We start from the raw sequence: 23,836 nt of genomic DNA, 5'->3' as shown, positions 1-23,836 counted from the left end.
TGTGAAATCCTTTTAGGCGTACTGCATAACGAAAAACTTCTAATAAAATATTAAAGTCTAAGTTAACATGGCCGCCCCCATGTCTAGCAATCTTTCTTTTCGCAGTAACTTCTTTGCCGAGTTTAAAAAGTCACAATGTACAAAACAATTATCTACAGAATGCATTTTAACTGTATTCAATGGAATAATGTTAGTGTGGGATAATTTAGAATTTGTATTTAGAGTTTGTAAAGTTACAAAATCGTCACCAAAAAAGGAATCTTTTGAAACGCAGGTATAGTATATCAAGGAGCAGTTTTGCATTACATTTGCTTATCATTTGTTATATGAACTATTATTGTATTATTGCGTTTGTTGTTTTATTGGTTCGTTTTCATTATACAGGAAGAACTTTCATTATAGGATGTAGGTGATATTTCTTAATTTTCTTCTGTTAACTGTTACAAAAAACTACTGCATGTATTTTTTTATTCGGAATCGTCCTAATTAAGTACGAGAGCCTGTTATATGCAAACAAACTGTTTTTTCACGTTTCAAGCGTTTGGCTAAAATAATTTCGATAGTATTAATTACAGTTTCTGTACTTTTCAAATGGTAGGTCAGTAGATCTCAGTTTACCTGATGAAAAAGAAATTGGGATATTTCGAGTTGGTGAGTTTTTGAATTGAGCAATCTTATCATTTTGACTCTTACACTTATCTGTACTTGATGTTTAATGATTAAAGAATTAGTTTTGTAAGAATTAAGGTGAACTTGTTAGATATTTTGCTTGTGACACTCCTTTTTCGTCAGCTTGCTCAATAATTAAATATGACTAACCTCATTGCAAAAATGATTTTGAGTTAACTATATAAGATTTTTCGATCGTGTACCTTATTAATAGAGGTTTTATTAGTAGAGGTTGATAATTTGTAAAATATTACGTGGAACTTCTGCTCCATAGTTATTGCAACAATGAGGTTTACTTAAAAATTCCTGTTTCGCCCAAGCAATTGATCGTACCTGAGCATTTATGCACAAGATTAAGTTAACTTTAAAGACTTTAGCGCACAAGATTTAAAAACTTTCATTTGACAAAGTAATCATAGATGCAGGAAATACACTCATAGGATGTTACCAATGTTTCCGCTGCCGTACAACTATGAAGACATTGTGGCTATGGCTGCTTGTTGTTAATCACAGTTTTTTCACTTTCCGATAGGCTGTAGAGCACGCCTGAGCAAGTTGAGTTGGTCTGAAGTTTCTCATTTAAAGTTAGTTTGTTTACATATCAGTCACACATTGACTTATGATCAGCTTTACATACCAATTTTCTGACACAAGTTCAACCTAATATTTGAATCCATATCCGCGTTAGTTTTCTACTTCTACTTGCCATCCCTGAAGTTCCTGTAAACACTGCAGTTTTGTAAATAATTAAACTGTACACACTTCACATGGTTTGGTTATACAGTGTTCAAAAAGCATTAAATAGTTTTTTTTTGTTTATAATAGTCTTAAAATCAGACTAGTGAAAGAAGAAGTAATAGTGAAAAGGGGACAAGTTGCTTTTCTTAGAATTAAATGAAGAAACCATAAAAAAAACTTTAACAAAAATATTCACATTACTTATTTAACAAATCTATGATGCCATTTAGTATTTATCATGGAGAAGAATATATAACTGATGTGTAAAAAAAAGGCTAAACCAATTGAAGTGTAGATCTCCGATGTAGTGAATAGTAGTGAAATGTAAAAAGTTTTCAATATAACAACGAAAATATGCAAACAAGTTATGTTAATTTCATGTAGTCTAAGTACATTTATTGTCACCTCTATCTACTCACGGTCTGTCTCCCGTATTGCCAAGGTTACACCACTGTGCCTGTCTTTATAACGTAACCCTTTCAGGTCTGCTAATCTGTTATGTAATAATTGTTAGGCAGGCATTCCTGAGCAACAATCAAGCAAATTACCAATTTACACTAAATGTGCCCATTCTCATAGTAGGACTCAATTATGTTACAATACATGCTATAATTTTTGAGAAGCTTATAAAATTTCGGTTCTGATGGTACTTTCAAATTTGAGCTGTGTCCATTTTTCATCGATTCACAATTGTGTGAACATGGCATAATAGAAAATTTGTAAAAACTTTGAATTTACCCATGTAAAATATTGCTTATTTATTCACAGAAACACAAAATAAAGGTCTGAAAGATGTGATAATATAATATGGTAACATATATGCAATGTGAAATAGTTCAGTAGATCACTGGTTGCAACAGAAACAATGAGTTGTGATACAAATCATATTAGCTGCCATTACTAAACTATACTAATTTGCACAATGAAGCTTCATGAGATTCAGCAGTACTGTACTCCAAAAGTTGTCATAGGAACATATGAAAGTATTCCATCATGTTGATAGACCAGAATGTGTTTGTTTGATCAAGCCCATAAAAATTCTAGTTCTCATTGGCTGATCTATGGAAAATTCCATTTTGGTACATGCATGTTGATGAGTCCTAATACAGACTTTTAAGACCTTTAGTGTAACAATGGTGAGTCCTAATACAGACTTAAGGACCTGAAAGGGTTAATGGTGAAGCAACATTAAAAGCCTGTCTTTATTGATTGGTACTTTATTAGTTTAGCCTTTTACATTATTTCGGTTGGTATTAGTGCTATATGCCATTAACTGAAATACTCATCATTTCTTTTTTGAGCTTGGGAACAAGTTGAACAAAATACTGTGTATTTTGTTCCGACACACAACAGCTTCAACCTGCAAAGGCAATGTTGGGTGTCATCATGATGATATACAAACGTCTTATGTATTACCTAGCTGTTAACACAAATAGAATTACGTGTCGCTCTGTCAGTTTCACTAAAACGCATACACATCGGTGTCAGAACAGTTGCTTTGGTAGTGTTAGCGTCTTGTTATGATAACTTTTCATCTGCGAGAGCTGACATTACTTATTTTCTGCAGATCTATCGGATGCATTTACCGCTTGGCTTTGTCTTGTAGACGTTGGTGTGTTCCAATCCTCCCCTTTTTCCTATCACCTCAGTTTTGGTCAATGAGAGTGAGAGTCATGTTGCTCTCATCAGCAGCAAGGGTGTGGCTATCATGGAGCTGCCAACTCAGTATGGCTCAGATCATCTCTTTTTGGAGGGCAAAACGCGCATACTCTGCAAGTGAGTTGACATGTACAATGGACCCCTGAGCTACGGTGTCCTTGTCTTACGGTTTTTTCCTTACGACACAAAGTTTTTGCTTCGCGACACAATGTGAAACGCAAAGTTTTTCCAGCCTCTCGTTACGGCATTTTTCTCGCCATGCGACATCAACAAAAATGTCTTTCGAAACTCAAATTTGGCGGTCGGTGTGCTTCATACGTTGATGCATAAGATGCTGATATGCTTTTCACCAAAATCTCTCACACAACACCTAAAAGAGATACGATGCTCTCTCTCTCTCTCTCTCTCTCTCTGTTCAGCATTCTTCATGCTTCGTAAAGGCTTGATCTTGCATGAGTAAATCGATATCAAATCTATTTGGCATTTTAGTGTTTAACACAACATTTACTATAAACTTTACTTCATTATATATAACTTTATAACATTAGTTCCGTTAGCCATGGGTCCTAAGATTGATAATGACGTTAAAGGAAGAAGTACAAAAATCACGTGTGCATCATAATGTTACATTTTATTGCAGATCATAACCAGTAAATAGGTAACTATATAGGTACCTATATATATATATAGTTACATATTAAAAATTAGTAACAAAATAGTATATTAACCTTAGTAACTATATATAGTTACTAAGGTTAATATACTATTTTGTTACTAATATTTAATATGTGCAGTACGTATATACAATTTTTGGGGGTGTTTGCATTAGATAATTACAATAGGTTCTTATACGCCTCTATACAACATTTTTGCTTTACGATCCCAACACCAGCACGAATTAATGTCATATGGTGGCGTTCCACTGTTTTTGATTTTTTTGTGTTATTCCGATGTGCTGCTCATTTGTCAAGCAAAATTGTGTAAGGTTTAGTAATTGAATGTTGAATGAGGTTTAAGAATAGGAGGTGACATAAGTTGAACAGAGGAGAGTGGAGGTTGAATATTAGTTTAAGGTAGACATATGAGTGTGGTGGATGGATGTATGAATATAATGTATATGAGTGTATTAAAAGCTCGTTTTTGAGCTTTTAAGAGTATGTAATCACATTTCCACATATTTTGCACCTACAACACAACAGAGTAAAACATGGTGAACCTTTTGAAACTAAATAACTGTAACGTGAATTTTGTTGCAAGTCAACCTTTAAAGGTACAAGCATATGAGTGGGGTGGATGGATGTATGAATATAATGTATATGAGTGTATTAAAAGCTCGTTTTTGAGCTTTTAAGAGTATGTAATCACATTTCCACATATTTTGCACCTACAACACAACAGAGTAAAACATGGTGAACCTTTTGAAACTAAATAACTGTAACGTGAATTTTGTTGCAAGTCAACCTTTAAAGGTACAAGCATATGAGTGGGGTGGATGGATGTATGAATATAATGTATATGAGTGTGAGCGCCAAAAGCAGCCATTGCCAACTCTAACTGTATGGTATATCGATACATGAGTGCACGATATATTAATATAAGAGTCTACAGGATATGGGTATGTGAGTCCACTATATATGGATGGTATATGGGTATACTACTATCAGATGATAGGAGTGTTTGAATTGGGCATGACCATTGCCTACTGAAACATTAATGGCTGTTCTCTACAGGTCACTGTTGGTTGATGAACGTTACTTCTCTTGTCGAAGTAAGAAAAGCGTTTTGAAGGTCCTCTGGCACCCTGGTTCTCCCACCTCCTCTCATATATGCCTTCTCACTGTTGACAACAGCATCAGGTAGGTACAATAGTGGCTAGTTTTCCAACTTCCTCTAATATATGCCTTCGCTCTGTTGACAACAACTGTTGATTCTCTCACCTCCTCTCATATGTGCCTTCTCAATAATATGTGCCTTCTTAATAACAGAAACAAGTGGGTACCTTAGTTCTTCCTCCTCTTCTCATAAATGCCTGCTCTCTGTTGACAACAGCTGTAGGTACGTATCCCGGTCTTCACCTCCTTTCATATATACTTTTTCATTTTTGACAACAGCATCTGGTAGATACCCTGGTTTAGCCACTTGTGTAAAACAATCCGGTGGGTATCGTATAACCTTAATTTGAACGTCATGGCGCTCTATTTTGAACTTTTCCCCTGTAGTGGCAGTCAAATAGAGGCTGACGTATTTTTCAAATCGCTCATCAGAATTTTTGGGAGATGAATTTAATCCTTCTGAGGGCGCAGCGATGTCGCCTATATTTTGCACTCTCCTTCGGGCAGAGTGACATTAAACCTTTTAGTCACAAAAAATATGCTAACTTACCTCCAACTTGTCGTAGCTCTCAAAATAAATGCATTGGGAAACCAAGAAATATTTCCACCAGTTGATATCTATTGCTCGCAATAACCTACGATGATATTATAGCCTGTGCTCCGCCTTACAATTTGTTGTAGTTTTCAATTTTTTTTCTTTTCGAATTTGAAAACATAATTTTATTTTATGACTATATTTAACAATGTTGCATAAAAGGCTCATCGCACTCATTGATATGTTTGCTACAGTTTGCAGTCAAAACTGGCTTTTTACGTGCAATAGATATGGAGTTATGTGCGTCGATTCATTGTAAGCTGAGCTAAAATAGCCACAAGGAAGCTATCAAATAATATGCTTTAAATCTGCAAATGTATAAGTTTTATAATAATAATCTAACAAATGCTACAAGTATATATTCAAAAACGAGTGACATACAGAAACCATATTATAATACACACAGAAACAAAAATTAACAGTTTTGAAACAAAAATATTTGCACTGTTTGCTCGGTCAGTTGGGTTCTGATTGTTGCTTGTTGTCCTTCTGGCTATTTAATACCTTCCACAATGTCTTCTAACTTCAACTCTTCTTCTGCACTGCTCAACTAGTCAATATTAGAGTCCAAATTTTTTTTTAGCAGAACAAAACTTTCAATCGTTGCATTTCACACAAACGCAGCTTGTAAAAGTTTTGCTCATTTAGCACAACTTTTAGCCTAAAACTAGTCATTCATTGTAAATATAAACCGTTTTTCACATACGCCGAAATATCAAGACCGCGGCAAACAAGGAACTACTATTAGCCTGATACAATTGTTAATAATTTTTATGTTGTTGCTTTAGAGGTTTTCACGAAATAACTGAAATACTTTGGAGTTGGAAAACAGGCTTCGATACAAATAGAAACAACGAAAGAATTACTTGTTATTGATGAACCAAGTCAATAATAATATAATTTTGTGGACACTTTTCTACCGATCACTTTCTATTATTGGTTCATAAAGATCAAATAATGTCAAAGTGACGATCAAATAGAGGTGGCATTCAAATAAAGTTGGCGATCAATTAGAGGTTTTACAGTATCTATTCACTTTTCTTGCCTCCTTTTCGCTTTCCTGTCTCGTGTGAGCAACAGAGATATTTCCCAACGCTGTCAGCAGGTTTACAATAAGCAATTGTTTTTGGCTCAATTTTCTCTATGCAAGCATTTGTTAAAGGTTTTGTTTAGCTATAATCATTTAAAACAGTACGTTAACAGCATGTTGTTAGATCTTTCATGTAGAATCACCAAATTTCAAATCATTTGAAACACCAGTTTTCTCGCAACTGTCTAAAGTGTACAAGCGTATTGAGCCAAAGCCTGAAAAACAACTGCGGTCTCAACCAGCCATTTTTTGTATATTGGTTATGAAATGTGAGTCTGGGTTTCCTAATGCTTCGACCAAACCTAGATCTGTAATTTTCAGAATAAAGACGTTTTGCTTGCAGCATGTGTAGAGCATTTCAGCCGCGCATTCTCGCTGGTACGGCTGATGTTAGATGAAACTAGCATAGGAATTTATTTTGAACTACAAACTGCTCCCACAGATCGCTTGAATATTCTTCTTTAGAAATTTAAAAACTCTTTAAAAAGTAATAATAGTTGAAATGTCCGGGAGATGCAAGGGAAGGTCATCCTTTATCCGCCTCGCTAATTGTTTATCTTGATTAATAGAAGAACTGATAAATTCGGCTATCCGTTTCTGTTTGATTGTTCTATATGTAATCTTCGAAAGTCTTTGATTCGTTTGTCAACCGCTCTGAACGATAATCACATGCTCGATACTATTATTGTTTTTGAGCCGTTGCCTAATATTCATGTCTATTTTATTCAGTTGCAAAAAACTAATGAAAAAATGACCTGAAATTGAGTGAGTTTATGTAAGAGACTACATAAAAGCCCAGCGCTAACAGATTGTTTTACCTGAACATGATCTAATAAACTTTTTACATTTTTGTTTTAGACAGTGTGCTAGGTTAACAGATAAATTACACGCTTTGTAATACATGATATAAAAGTACTGATTTTCAAACTTTTAGAATTTACAACATAGCTAAACTGGAGTGTCCACATCAGACTCTGACTCTCGGAGCTAGTAGTACATCGATGTTCGCTTCAGCTCTCGGTGAATCATTCATCAGTATGACCTTCGGACTACCATTGCCCGGGGACCGAGAGCAGCATTTGGTTTGGCCCCTCTACTTGCTCAATGAAATGGGCAGTGTATATATCATCCACAGTAAACTCTGGAGTAGTCAGCTGTGAGTTGTACTAGCTTGTGAATTCTGATTGTTGTCTTTTATATGATTAGTAGACAGTTTCATTCATGAGTGAAGTATTTGTATTAGGTACTATACTGATCTCATCTTATGCAAAATTAAGATTAGAATGATAACGATATTGCACTCGTATTAGTACAAAGTGGGCAATGAAACTCGTTCTTCTCATTTGACTCTCGTAATAAGCTACTAAAATGGCATTGTCATCTTATCTTCAACAGCCTACATAGGGAATACACCAATAACTATTATAAGGCCATTAAGGCTGCTCATGGAATAATTAGTTTTATACAAGACATGAAGTAATATTAGTTTTATGCAAGACATGAAATAATATTAGTTTTATACAAGATATGAATTAATATTAGTTTTATACTAGACAAAGCAATGCTAGTTCTATACAAGACATGAAGTAATGCATATCCAAAATATCCATAAAAGAGGTAGCTTGTACTAATGCTATTGTTCTGGTCACGATCACTATTTTGGATGGACGAGACTTGAAGCATAGTTTGTGATGGTGTAACATTAACTCACCAGTTTCAGATATCATATTTCACTATTTCCATAATTGGAATTCAAAGATTTGAGTATTTTTAAACGACTAGCTGTTGAAATAGCCATTGACTTTATATAATACAAGCTGGCAGCTATGACAACAGTTTACAGTTTGTCAGTTTAGAAGACTAGTTTCGCATGCAATGCTCTCTTTCATGGTCACATTAAGTCATCAACTTGGATTTTCCTGTAATAAACCAAGTCTAAATAGTGAACCTAATAAAGTTGATAGTAACCAGTATCAAAAGGTGTTCCGAGGTAATAATAGCTACACGTATGTTTTTATAACAGGCCACAACTGGAGGGGCCGTTAAAGATGTGTCCCCCAGCTGAGGACAACTATGGCACCGACTCTTGTGATATTCTTCACTTAGCCAGCTCTCCTGAGGTCCTAGTCATCGGCACAACCTCTGGATCACTCATACACTGTATTCTCCTTTCCGACGAGGAGGTTGATGAGGTTAGTATTACTTTATTTATGCTTTTACTATCAGTAGATGCGACTCAAAGACTCCCCTTTTTCTCTACATCTTTATAGCTTTAAAGCAAAGCAAATTAACTGCATATTTCAGACTGGAAATGTGTGAGCGCTAGTATTTGTAGCAGCAGAGGATTTAGAGGAAATTAGTATGACAAATTTTAATTACCCTCGTTTGAGACACCTATAGCAATATATATTTAGCTAGATTTGAAATTTTATTCAGGCGACTATGATCAAATACAAATTAAAATATATGCCAATAGAGCCGTTTAGCACTCGACTTTGATAGGAAAATCCGATGAAATACGAGCGAGAGACGGGCAATCTCCCGGCTATATACATCATTTTGGGCAAGTCTGAGCACAGCTTTGCATTTTAACAGCGATAAAGTTTTGTCGATTTTAATCTTGAAACATCTTAGCAGTCAGGCCACCTCAAACATCAAAAACAATAGCAAATGATAGAATAATACCGATACTTTCTGATAGAATCAACTAAAACGTGATGCAACTACATCTTTGATTCAAGTGAGAACTTCAAGTTTACTATCAATACATGCTAGGTATGAGATATTGGCTGTGCCACCATCATAGCTGGGGAATGGATTAACATAAGTACCAGCATGTTGTTCATTTAACGGCATCATTTAGGCACATTCATGGGTCTTGCACCATAATAAAAAGGGTCATTTAAACGCTACAGATACTGTTCAGTCACTTGAAAATGTTACCAAGATTTGTTAAACCATGTTTCAGGTATTTTATTATTTGACAATTCAAGCAATGGAATACTACAACATTCATCTTCTCTCAGAGCCGAGTATATGTAGATATATTCAGAGTACTACGAAATGAAAATTTGTGCATAAACTGATGTTCACTCAGTTCCTATCACCATCATCTGCATGTTCTGCATACACTACTGCAATTTGCATTATTCAATCATTTCAATGTAAAGTAATTGCTATTATTTTAGACATTGGCTTCAGTGTTAAGTGTTTCTGCATTCCAGTAAATGCCTAATCTACAGATGGAACCTTGTTTTATTGCTAAACATAATTCATTCTTAAGCGGAGGTTAATAAAATTGGACTCATGAGTAACTTTTTATAACAAGCCACAAGAGGTGTCATTAAGAATGTTAACTTTTCTGCAATTGACTCAAGGTCGAGTCAATTACATTTTATTCATCTTTTCAATTATCCAACAAAAATCATAGAAGTTTCACTGTTTGAAAGTATCAAGAGTTGTCGCTGACATAAAGTGTCAAGTCTCTGTCAACAAGTGCGTGGGCTGTCACTGTAACCAAGTGTTAAGCCTGTCACTGTTATAAAGAGACAAAGTTGTTACTCTCGTAACTGTTATAAAGAGACAAAGTTGTCACTCTCGTAAAGAGTCAAGTACTGTCACAGTCGGAGAGTGTCAAGAATTGTTCCTGTTGGCAGTTACTAATGCCATCACTGTTGCTAAGAGTCAGGGCTGTCATTTTTAACAAGTGTCAAGGCTATTGATGGCGCCAAATGTCAGAGCTGCCACTGTCTACAAGTATCAGCGCTGTCACTGTCTGCAAGTGTCAAGGCTGTTGATGTTGTCGAGTGTCAAGGCTGTTGATGTTGTCGAGTGTCAGGGCTGTCACTGTCAAGGCTGTAACTGTCGGCAAATGTGAAGGCTGTCACTGTCGGCAGATGTGAGGGCTGTCACTGTCGGCAGATGTGAGGGCTGTCACTGTCGGCAGATGTGAGGACTGACACTGTCGGCATATGTGAGGGCTGTCACTGTCAGCAGATGTGAGGGCTGTCACTGTCGGCCGATGTGAGGGCTGTCACTGTCAGCAGATGTGAGGGCTGTCACTGTCAGCAGATGTGAAGGCTGTCACTGTCAGCAGATGTGAGGGTTGTCACTGTCGGCAAGCGTCATGGCTTTGGACATGAGGTACCAGTTTGGCGCATGCGTAACAAGACTATACTACCCGTAATGCTTAATTAGGGCTCTGACAAGTATAATTACAGCCAGGTGTTTGAGGCTCTGCAAGCTGCTGCATACCTATCATTGCCAGTTCATAAATGTTTGTATGACAGGAAGAAACTGCGGTAAACATAGTGGATGAGCTTGCAATGCTTTATGTGTACGACATTGCAAAGTTAGAGCTGAGGCTAACACTTCCAAGGAGCCATGACTCCTTCGACAGGCAGGAAGAAGACAATTCATTTTTCACTGCTCTTCTCCTAATTAAAGGTTAGCTTTATGCTTTTGTTTTTGCTGAGAGCATATTTTGAACGCGAAAATCGGTTTACTGACAGGCTGGAGGGTCAGTGTAAAAGAGTTGATTATGAATGAACGTAGTGCTCAGTCAAGGAAACCGACTTATTCACCAAGTAGTCGCAGTGCAAACACTTTTCTCTCTTTGAGCAGCCAACTAGCAGTGCACCTATTCAAAGAATGTCATATAAGAATGGTATTTATGTAGAGGAGTTACTTTACCTTGCTGTTTATCATCATAAGTGGCTAGCGATAAGGCCTTGTTTATTCCCACAGCCTCGCTTCGCTTTCTGTACACATTAGGAGCAAATACGGATTGTAAATTCAGGACATCAGCCCATCTTTTTTGTATGAAATTTGGGCTTGGAAAATTTATGATGCAACATCGTGACATTTCGTATTCTACTGAATTTATGTCTATCAGCTTATTAGATGCTCTGCAGGGCATCCAGGCACCCGCTGGTTATTAAAAGCAGCAATGTGCTGCAGACATAGAGTTATCTCCCCCTAGAGTGATAACTACACGAGCGTTTCCGGTGCCAACAAGGAGCGTTTAGGCCACGCCTCTTTTTTGTGCTAGTCAGTCGTAGTGATTGACTAGATCAATAACATCAGCCATGAGAAGGGTTAAACAAGGATCATGAATTTCCAGTTGAGACAGTAATTAATGCTCATATATTAAAGAAATGATGATTATAGTTTATTACTCTAATATGTGCTTATTATTTAAAGCAATTCAATACCTACCAGGGATTGCTAAACATATTATGGAAATGTTTACTTTTTCATTTCCATAAACATAAATATTTCCATAATTTTAGGGGAAATAGATATGGAAATTTTATTTTACAAGTATGGAAATGGTATGAAAATGGAAATAATATGGAAATGAATTATGGAAATGCTATGGAAATGGAAATAATATGGAAATGAAGGAGGGTAATGTTATGGAAATAATATGGAAATGAATTATGGAAATGGAATTAATATGGAAATGAATTATGGAAATGGAAATAATATGGAAATGGAAATAGTATGGAAATGAATTATAAAAATGGAATTAATATGGAAATGAATTACGGAACTTTTATAGAAATGGAAATAATATGGAAATGAATTATGGAAATGGAAATAATATGGAAATGGAAATACTATGGAAATGAAGTAGGGAAATGGAATTAATATGGAAATGAATTATGAAAATGGAAATTGTGACATACACGTAATTCCTGATACCTACATGACTTGCCAAGGCACTGAATAGATAGTGAGTGAAAGTGAAGGTAATGCAAGCAGTTACTCATAGATAAGATAGATAGTCATACTGGGGTTGTATTACATTAGTGTGATGGGAAGCTAATCAACTGCCATCAACTATGAGCTGTACTACCCAGTGTTGCCCGAGTAATAAAAAAGTATTTGGACAGAAAATTTATTTTTATATAACATTTACTATTCTAACTTTTAAACTTCATATCATGAGAAAATATTTTTAAGCAGTTTAAATGAATTAAGAGGAAAAAGAAAACAACTCTAAAGGTTTGCAAGCTTTTTCAAACAACTACAACTTTTAAATTTCAGATCATGAAAGAAGTGTTTTGTTGAAATAAATTAGGAAAAAAATAAAACTGTAAATGTGTTTAAATGTAAAATAATTAGCAAGTAATGGGTAAATATAATCTGTTTAGCTATGATTACAATGAAAAATTATTTAATAAATAAGGTAATAAAAAAGTCAATTTTATTTTTATAAAATTATAGTTAGTAGAATTAAGTATAATTTATTTTTATTTAACATATAACAAAATTTACCACTTTAACTTTCAAACTACATATTATGAAAAGTGTTTTGTGTAATTGAAATAAATGAAGAGAAGAGAGAAAATAAAAACAACTGTAAATGTTTTCAAGCTTTTTCAAACAACTACAACTTTTAAACTTCATATCATGAAAGAAGTTTTTTGTTAAAATGAATTAAGAAGAAAAATGAAACTGCAAATGTGTTTAAATGTAAAATAATTAGCAAGTAGTGCTAAATATAATCTGTTTAGCTATGATTACAATAAAAAATTATTGTAATCATAGCTAATTTTTATTACTTTATTTAATACATAAAGTAATTCACAACTACTTTTTTCTTGCTTTATTTAATAAATAAAGTAATAAAAAGTCTATTTTATTTTTAAATATTTATAATTTAGTATAATTAAGTATAATTTATTTTTATCTAACATATAACAACATTTGCCACTCTAACTTTCAAACTTTTTGCTTGCTTACATTAAGCAAAGATGTCCACTAACTAGTGGACATCTTTGCTTCAAGCTAGTCTATGTATTTGATTGATATGTATTGAAATCTAATATTACATGCAAGGGCTGTTTGTGAACTGTGGTGTCAATGAATCACTCTATCACCATACAATGTCAATACTTTCAGTTGATGGCAGTCGATTAGCTTCCCATCACACCAATGTAATACAACCCCAGTATGACTATCAATCTTATCTATGAATAACCAATGATATACAGCCCCTCATGTGTGGGGGCTGTATATCATTGGAGTAACTGATTGCATTAACTCACTTACTTAACACCATCTATTCAGTGCCTTTGCAATGCATGTAGGTATTGAATTGCTTTAAATAATAAGCATATATTAGAGCAATAAACTATAATCATCATTTCTTTAATATGAGCAATAATTACTGTCTTAATTGGAAATTCATGATCATTCTCATGGCTAACGCTATTGTTCTGTCGATCACTACGATTGACTAGCACAAAAAAGGGGCGTGGCCTAAACGCTCCTTGTTGGCCCCGGAAACGCTCGTGTTGTTGAATGCACAGTTATCACTCTAGGGGGAGATAACTTTATGGCTGCAGATTATTTGTCAAAACAGGGAACTTTGTACTAACAGGCATAATCTAGTTAAAATACAAGCTATTGCTTTATGAATTGCTTTCCTGGGGCGTTAAATCATTTGGAACTCATTGTACGGTGTATTTGGCAAAAACCGTCTTTGTGCTTTACTTTGGGCATTTTCAAATCTCCCTGCGTCTGTACGAAGCGCTCTATTGAATAACAATTCATGACACTTTCTCCGATTATTATCTTTATCAATAATTCATTGGCTTTCTGTCTGAAAGGCAAGACATCATTAACTATTCAATAGCATCAATTCATAGCTTTTTTGTTTTCTCAATCTTATGTGTAAACCAAACCGAATATCGCGCGCCATGAATCTGAGTCGACAACGAGTAAACAATATGATTGATTATTCACTATCGTTTGTTTATCGTGCTTCTCCGCGCTCACCCGCTTACCCAGTCGCTTCACTAATTCTGATTCACTTTGTTTATACTCAGCTGTCTCTTCCGGTTACTAAGACCACTACACGCTACATTCCTCGTATTAGAACGGTGGCATAATGTTTGTTACTATGGAGATATTGGAAATATACTAATAAGGATTGCTCGTGTTTTATTTGAACTCAAATGTTCCTATTTTTGGTCCAAGGGTCAGCACCTTAGAGCTACCAGCTACAAGTTCCACCTTCATTTTCTCATATTTTGCTGAGCAACATATTTCAGTAGTGACAGAAAGTTTTACAGATGGTTACATTGGCTGGTGGATGACCTGTTTCGCTACTATTTGTCATCCCGTTCTACTCACACTTAGTTAACATAGTTGTAGATGATAAAGCAAAAACTGACAGCATCTAGTGCAGTGATGTGTTTAGCAGTAGTTCTAGGCTGGGCTAGTGTTTACAAAAAGCCTAAAAACAAAGAATTATCAGTTTGAATAAGTCACTGTACCTTGGCAAAAAATCAAATTTTTTTAGCCAATAACGGTGCATATTGCTTGCAATGCGCACCATGCATATTGCCTGTACAGCAGACCCCCCTCTCACTCGAATCGCCTTTTACATAAATTTTGCTGAATGTAATGAATTTATGTAAAGTTGTTGCTTTGTATTACATAATAAATTCCGTATAACGTAAAGTGTTAAGTTGGTGGAAGCTCTCAAATTCGAATTGAAGAACAAGAGTCCCATAGTTAGTCTTGAGGATATTGTTTTCTTCTTGCCTCACTTGAGAGAGAAAACTATGTATAGGGGTATCTATTATATTTATGATGTCAGGCATACACAATATTTTTCTGTGCTGCAGAAACCTGACTGTCAAAAAAAAAGTGAAAAATTCGACTCAAATTGACACTGAAGGTGTGCGCTCCTCTTGGTTTAATGTAAAATTACCATAATCATGGCTCATAGATCAAGTGAAAATGGTAAGGAAAAAGGAACAAGTTGTTGATGAAACCAATAATACCACAGTTACTGTAGAGTCATTATATTAAAAGGTTAAGTTTAGTTTGTTTTCATTTTGAAGGACAAAAGGGGTGAGTTTAGAAAGATCTTGGAACAGATTAGGTTATTTAGATGTATTTTACCTTACGGTATAATGTATGGTTCAGGTTCTCAGAATGGTTTATTTACGTTGTAGGGGCGTCTACTGTATATCACCCTGCAGGCAGTACGCATGTAATGTGTATGTTGTATATTACCTGTGTATTCTCCTGCTGGCATTAAGCAACGTTTCTGTGATCTATTGCCATTCATATTTGCCTATGCGTGTTGTAATGCACGATTGCGTATTGCTTGTGAGTCTTCTAACATCGAACCAATGAAAGAAAATCATGTAATTGTCTTCTTTTGTTAGTCAGATTGTCTCCCCTCTTTCTAATTCAGTCAATCTATAATTCACTTTTTATTACTTCATGCAATAATAAGCCATAAACCCCTCTTATCCTACGCTTGCTTGTTGTATTAATATCTACATGTATTTTCTACATAGAATTCTGCTTTATAGATCCAGTCTGGAACAATCGATATTACTGTGTACACTCTACTGGTGTGCACTGCATTCGTCTCCCCTGGCTGCACACTCTTCAGCAGCTCTCCACTAAAGGTTTGCAGAATCAAAGTTTGCTTATCCATGCCTCTGGCTAAAATACTTCTGTTAGTTCTAGTTGCTGTAGTGAATATGAGGAGTATTGGTTGCTTGGTAACTAGTATTATAATTATAACATGGATTTATGTCTTATATACATATATAACAATTATATCACTCTATGGTTGTGGAGCTGGTTTGTGATAGTTTAAAGGCTAAATGTCAATACGTTTGTGAGTAAGACTTCAAAGCCTGATGAATCATAGGGGTGTTTGTATAAGACAACATAAGGAACCAAGAGCCTGCTTTAGGGTCGTTTTGGTTAACTAATTTTGAATGAGTTATCCAAACAACGATTATGTTTTGCTAGTCTTTGTAGAGTTTTATAGAATTTGAGGCAGTTAGGCTAAAAAGATATATATTTTGGCCTATTAGGTGCTATGAAAGCATTTGATGGAAAGGGTGTGTCACATTTAACTCACTTGTGGGAGGTAAAAATACATTATCATTCAAATATGACACGCTTGATTTAAAGAAAAAAATTCTGAGTGAGTGTGGATGAATAATAAATGGTAGAGCTGTTGATTACCCAGAGGCAGCAGATGGAGATGGCGGTTTGTGTAGGGTAGAGGACGAGGAGACCAATTGTCGACATGTCATATGCACCCAACCAACTGCCGATAGCAAGCCTTCTCCAATTAAAGGTCTCGCAGTCGTTCCACAAGATATACACTTCACCTCCCTCATATGCTTGCTCTCTGATTACTCCTGTATGAAACTGGATATAAGGTGAGCTAAGTTGTGTAGCTTATTAAAGCTTGAAATGTTCAAATTCATTTGCAGTCTTGTTGGTAGTGTTACTCGTTTGCTGTCTGATCTCACATTCCTCATGAAAAAGGAGAGACTTTTCTATCAAAATTGGATATGATAGTGTTTGAACAAATTGAGATATGTTGGATCAGCGGATGTTTTGTAAATGAGGTTTGTATTTTCTACGTTTGTAAACAATTGTAGAAATTGTCTTCCATATAAACAAGGAAGGATAACTACATATAATGTTTGTCATTCAGTTTGTGCATGTTTAGACATCACACAATCGTCTGTTGAAACAGGTTCAATACTTGTGAAATGATCTTCTCTTTATATGTCCTTATTGTTTTAGATACATTTCAAATCATTTGCCAGTTGAAATATTGTCTTACTTGAATTTTAAATAATGGCAGCTATGGTGATGTCCATCTTACTGTGGCTAGGTGACATGTTTGATTTTTTATGTTTTAAACAGATTGGCAAAATTGTGTGGCGGGGCAAGTAGGGATGTTTTGCTAAAAATCAAATTCTTGCAATACAAAGATTTATCCAGTCACATTAGCATCATTTCTACTAAATGTTATCGCTTAGAAACGGGCAGTTCTTCCAGCCACCTACTATGCTGTCTAGCCTCAGCTCTCCTGGTAATATGAGAGCATCTACGCGGTGGTCATTTGATGCACACATTAATGAGCTGTTGCGAAAGGAGTCTACACATCCATTTATCAAGTGAGTATCTTTTCATCGTAAAAGTTTTTTTCTATATAAAGCCTGTCTTTTGTGCACCTGAGGCATTCCATCCTGTGCGTGTTGTTTTACTGAAATCATAAAAGACAGTTTTTTTTAAATGAGAGCAACTTTAGGCAAAGGTTGTCAACGCGACATCTCATGGTAAGTTAAACTTATGGAATGAGATCCATTAGCATGTAATATTTTCTATCTTCCAATAAGTTACAAACTCAGTCAGTATATAAAGGATTGAACTGTTGATATGAACCTTAACACTGAATGAGTCATACGTTAGCATGTAATAGTTTCCATCTTCCAATAAGTTACAAACTCAGTCAGTATATAGAGGATTGAACTGTCGATATGAACCTTAACACTGAATGAGTCATACGTTAGCATTTAATAGTTTCCATCTTCCAATAAGTTACAAACTCAGTATACAGAGGATTTAACTGTTGCTATGAGCTGACAGAAGTCTATTCAGTTCAGTCTAGTTTATTGTTAGTATCATACTTCTGTTCTAATGCCATAATTATTTTTGTTGTTAAACAAGTTTTTTCCATAAACTAAGGCAAATCTTTTGTCATTTTATTCTCACCCATTGATGTGGTTAGACATTGCATGCCATATCATGCCATATCAACCTTATCATGCCATATCAACCTTAGCATGCCATATCAACCTTATTATGCCATATCAACCTTATCATGCCATATCAACCTTATCATGCCATATCAACCTTGTCATGCCATATCAACCTTAGCATGCCATATCAACCTTGTCATGCCATATCAACCTTATCATGCCATATCAACCTTTGCAAATTCACGTATCTTTGATTAGTTGAACCTGTCATTCTGTGAAATTAGTTTCCTCGTTTTTCTTTCAATTTATACTGATTTAGATTGATTTCTTTCAATCAAAAATGTATTTCATAGGATCTTATTGTAGCCATGGTCATAAGAAAATAACGATACTACAGATAAATATTATGACCTCTTGGGAGGCTTTTGAGTAAAGCTCAATTCAGGCATATAATAAACAAATATCCGCAATCTTTTGTTTGTTATTACGCAGTTTGGGTTGACTCAAGTAAAGGAATGGGTAGTCGATCAAGGTATTATCGTGACTATCGGCCCTGTTTAATTTCTATGCATTATCTCTCAGGACAGGCAGTGATCAGACCCTGACAGCGGAACAGAATTGTGAACTTTTGTCAAGGGGAACTCAAATTTTACGAGAGCAGTACATAGGCAAGCTTCTGTCTGCCCGAAAAATGCTGGATACAAGGTGAGACCCTCCTACTTGTCCATTTCTAGCACGTAAATGATTGTTTGCCTATGACTTGGTGAGTGATGTTCGCGACTTGGAGTCATCAATCCTTGTGTTGATGTCATAAATTATGTAACCATCAATCCTTGTGTCGGTGTCAGATGTGACCATACTAACACATTAATCATGGATGTTGTTATATTACAGTATGTATAAACTAGCATACACTGTTTATATTAATCATGGATGTTGTTATATTACAGTATGTATAAACTAGCATACACGGTTTATATTAATCATGGATGTTGTTATATTACAGTATGTATAAACTAGCATACACGGTTTATATTAATCATGGATGTTGTTATATTACAGTATGTATAAACTAGCATACACGGTTTATATTAATCATGGATGTTGTTATATTACAGTATGTATAAACTAGCATACACGGTTTATATTAATCATGGATGTTGTTATATTACAGTATGTATAAACTAGCATACACGGTTTATATTAATCATGGATGTTGTTATATTACAGTATGTATAAACTAGCACACGGTTTATATTTTGCCAATCATAAAAAACTTTGCAAGTTGGAGTTAAATGAAAATAGTATATTGTTTATGTTAACTCTCTGCTGTAGAGTCAGCGCATTGGAAAACCTCAAAGAACAGCAGCTTTCAGATCTGCGCTGTCTTGAAAAAGGTCTGCAAACTAGAAAAGACGCTGCCGAAGAATTGGCAGAGAGATACGAGGATACGTGTGAGAAGAGTGAACTCTTATCCGTTAGGTGTGTAAAACCTGTCGAGTTGCTGACTTCGCTGACTCCTGGCTATTCAGTCAGCCAGGAGCTACATTGTTGATGGTAGTTAGTCTCGGCGCGTCAATATGTCTCCTTTAAAAGTTTTTAGGTTAAAAGTTACATAGTTTCCGTTGAAAACCATTTTTACTCGTGTGGGAGATGGTTTTTACAATGTTTGAAAGGACTACTTACTCGTATTGTATTAATGCCAGCTCAGAATGGCATAACCAGCCAATAGGATGTTGTTACTTTGCTTGCGGTAAACATTCATCTAGATTATTTTTATTTTGGTCTTGTGAGTTGAAGAAATGTTTGGATTTGAATCTGCATATTTAATGATTTTTGGCACGTATGAAGTTAGCCGAGATATAGAAGATGAAATAGTGCAGCATGTACATCTAGACATGCTGCTTAACCTGCTGCTGGAATGCAAGTGAGTTGCGAGTCCAAAAAACGGGAATTTGATATACTATTGAAAACTCTGTATGTGTGCCTGTACTTTATTAGAGTTGGTTATTTTATGAATTTATGTAAGCATCCATCAAAAACTATGGAGACATTCGATTTCCATGGCAAGTGGTAGACTGAGTTTCTGATTAGCTGAAGTAATGAGCAGTCGTTACATGTACCGCTATGTCGTCAGCTGAAATGGTAAGCAGTTGTTACATGTACCGCTATGTCGTCTGATCGGTAGTTGGTTTTCTTTCAGAATGGAAAATGTGATATCTAAAATTCAGTCTTCAATATCAGAGCTATCAGATGGAGAGCGAGCTCTATCAGGGCATCTGGAGAGCAGGAAGAGAGAGATCACGGAACTGCAAGATCGCCTTGACCAGGTAGACTCATGAATCACACTTACAGTTTTCAGGTGTATCTACTCTCCTTTGACTATAAATTTATTTAAACCAATTAAAATACCTGATTAGGAGTTTTATTTGGAGTTTCTGTTCTATTCTATCAGTTTTTTGTTTTTTCTGGAAATCTATCAGCCAATCTAATTTTATGCATTGAGTAACATGGCTGCATATTAAAGGTGTAATGTCAATGACAAATTGATGGATCTACTCTGTGCTAGCACCCTTAGCATAAGTGTAGATTAACTCATAAAACTCTTACCTTGTTAACAGTATTAGCCAAAAGTGCTTTGCATATAAACAAAGCCATGAAAGTTCATAAAGATGGCGTTTCATGTAAAAGTTTCTTTCTCGTGTAACTAAGTTATAACTTAAATGAGATCAATTGTCAGTTTATTTTGAAATGTCTCGTCATGTAAAGATGGTATTGTTGCAGCTCAGCATGCCCACCAACTTTAACACAAACTGTTCTGTATATGTCTAGGTCCGATTAGTTTGAATAATAATGAATTTGAATAGGGCTTCAGCAATGGGGAGATAACTACCACCGTGATGCAATCACACTTCCTGTCAGTTTTAAATCCTCTTGTTCACAATGTTTTAGATTAAAATGAAGTATAAATATCAAAAAGAAAGCCTAAACAGAAAGTCATCCGACATGCCTTGTTTAAATGCCACGCAGCAGAAGCAAGTCAGCAGCATACTTCATGATGAGTGAGTATGATGGCATTTGATACTTAGTAATTTCTGTAAAAAGTTTTGTTCATTTCTGTATCACTGCGGGAGGTCTTAGTCGTTTCTGTATCACTGTGGGAGGTCTTAGTCATTTCTGTATCACTGTAGGAGGTCTTAGTCGCTTCTGTATCACTGGAAAGTCTTAGTCGTTTCTGTATCACTGTGGGAGGTCTTAGTCGTTTCTGTATTACCTGTGGGAGGTCTCAGTCATTTCTGTATTACTGTGGGAGATCTTACTCATTTCTGTATCACTGTGGAAGGTCTTAGTCGCTTCTGTATCACTGTGGGAGGTCTTAGTCGTTTCTGTATCACTGTGGGAGGTCTTAGTCATTTCTGTATCACTGTGGGAGGTCTTAGTCATTTCTGTATCACTGTGGGAGATCTTAGTCATTTCTGTATAACCTTTGGAAGGTCTCAGCCATTTTTGTATCACCTGTGGGAGGTCTCAGTCGTTTCTGTATCATCTATGAGAAGTCTCAGTCATTTCTGTTTTGCCTGTGGGAGGTCTTAGTCGTTTCTGTACCGGCTTTGAGAGATCTTAGTCATTTCTGTACCGACTGTGGAAAGTCTTAGCTATTTCTGTGGCTCCTGTGGAGGTTCAATTCAGTTTAGTCTAGCAGAAATCAAGGCTGCAGAATAGTGAGAATAACCAGAATAATTATGATTGTTTAGTTTTTTTGTAATTCCATCATATGTTAACAACTAGTAGCGTTAAATGAAGTTTTTGATCTCAACTCATGATTACAATCGTCTTATTTTACACAGGGAATTGTTTGCTCTTGTTTGACATGATAGAAGCCCTTGTATAACTTTTGTCTGATGTTTATGTCGCCATTTTACTTTTTATAGTTATATTGATTTTATAGCGGAAAACATTTAGTCCTTTTGTTTGACTGTTATTTGCTAACCACTATCTCAGCTATTGATTATAACATTAAAATATATCAAGGTACGTAAACTGTAGTCTGCTGCAGTCCGCTGTAAGCTCCATTTTAGTCCTACTTTGTAACCTTTTCATTAGTCTTTCTTGTGTTGTTATAAGTGCTCGAGGGAAGTATGACAACTAAAAGTAATTATTTTTGGCCAGACAACTTTATTTTAATAAGAAGTAATTTTATTATGAATCAATGTAAAATCATTCGGCAGGCCTGCTTACAAGATAGACGCAGGTCTGCGTATAAGATAGACGCAGGTCTGCGTACAAGATAGACGCAGGTCTGAGTACAAAATAGACGCAGGTCTGCGTACAAGGTAGACGCAGGTCTGCGTATAAGATAGACGCAGGTCTGCGTACAAGATAGACGCAGGTCTGCGTACAAGATAGACGCAGGTCTGAGTACAAGATAGACGCAGGTCTGCGTATAAGATAGACGCAGGTCTGCGTATAAGATAGACGCAGGTCTGAGTACAAAATAGACGCAGGTCTGTGTACAAGATAGACGCAGGTCTGCGTACAAGGTAGACGCAGATCTGCGTGTAAGATAGATGCAGGTCTGCGTACAAGGTAGACGCAGGTCTGCGTATAAGATAGACGCAGGTCTGCGTACAAGATAGACGCAGGTCTGCTTACAAGATAGAATGCATTTTGATGACAAGTACAAATCATTGATATTATAGTTATGTGTTCGATTGTCTACTAGACTCATGAAGAAATGTATTGTTATTAGCATCATTTTCTTTTGTTTGAGGTTTTTGAAGAACTTTCACTACAAATTTAATTGTGGGTGCGTTATGATGGAGCCCAATATTTGAAGTATTACTAAAGAGTCTAAGTCTATTTCGTGCTGCTGTTTATCAAGAGGAGCAAGATTATATCAACATCGCAATGGTTCAAAATTCAGTCAAATTTTATTTTACTTATGAATGTAACGCTGGTATAAATCTATCAAACTTGTTGAATTACTGTATTAAAAAAACAGCACGAGAAAAATCTTTTATTTTAGCTGTGCTAAAAATATAAAAACAGCCCAAATTTCTGCTATATAAGCACATATGATTTATTGTCATGATGGAAATGAAACTACACAATCGGCAGCATTTGATTGTACCATTGCATAAAGAGCAGAGTGAGGGAAGCAAATCTAAATCTGGTTTTAACATAAAATATAAAAATCTTATTTCTGTATGAAGTTTTAAAAAAGTGAGCTTTTTTAATGTTACATAATGTGCAATAGTCATCCTTTTCATCAGCTATCTGTCAATCTCAAGTTTCTGTTCTCTGAATATTTTCAGATCTCAACAAATCGAAGGTCTGGTGCAACAACTGCGTGATATGATGGCCATGACAGAGTGAGTGAGATATGGACAGAGAGAGACCACTCGATATTCGATAGCTTATACAAGCACGCATATCTAATATACTATTGTCTGTAAGACAGAACTTGTATATGTTTCTTCACTGCTATCTAGCTTTATAATGGTCACATATATCAAAAATATACATATTTTATTAAAAAACCAATGATTTTCGTGATAAATTGTTGCTATGTTTGCATTTCCTAGCCAATCTATGCATGAATCAGTTTTTAAACCCCGGGGAAAGATGGAACGAATGCACAGCTCATGCTGTCTGTAAATAATTTAGAAACAAAGAGTTATTGAAGGTTGTCAGTATTTCAATGTCA

At 35.5% G+C, this 23,836-nt stretch overlaps 1 protein-coding gene across 1 annotated transcript; it reads left to right on the top strand.

The window, feature by feature from the left end:
• Nucleotides 1–132: 132 nt before the first annotated feature.
• Nucleotides 133–23,630, top strand: LOC137410465 (nucleoporin 88-like). The gene is made up of 14 exons (XM_068095881.1): nucleotides 133–274; nucleotides 3,014–3,183; nucleotides 4,797–4,922; nucleotides 7,518–7,739; nucleotides 8,607–8,775; nucleotides 10,873–11,029; nucleotides 15,925–16,023; nucleotides 16,599–16,794; nucleotides 17,407–17,544; nucleotides 18,712–18,834; nucleotides 19,465–19,611; nucleotides 20,333–20,459; nucleotides 21,082–21,191; nucleotides 23,445–23,630. Exons 1-14 carry the CDS (start codon nucleotides 188–190, stop codon nucleotides 23,503–23,505), a joined length of 1,932 nt encoding a protein of 643 aa, XP_067951982.1. The 5' UTR covers nucleotides 133–187; the 3' UTR covers nucleotides 23,506–23,630.
• The last annotated feature ends 206 nt before the right edge of the window (nucleotides 23,631–23,836 follow it).

The sequence above is a fragment of the Watersipora subatra genome, chromosome 1 (genome assembly GCF_963576615.1).
Source record: "Watersipora subatra chromosome 1, tzWatSuba1.1, whole genome shotgun sequence".
In the NCBI taxonomy this organism is placed as follows: domain Eukaryota; kingdom Metazoa; phylum Bryozoa; class Gymnolaemata; order Cheilostomatida; family Watersiporidae; genus Watersipora; species Watersipora subatra.
Note: the sequence above shows the minus strand (reverse complement) of the source record. Positions and strands in the feature narration are given on the sequence as shown.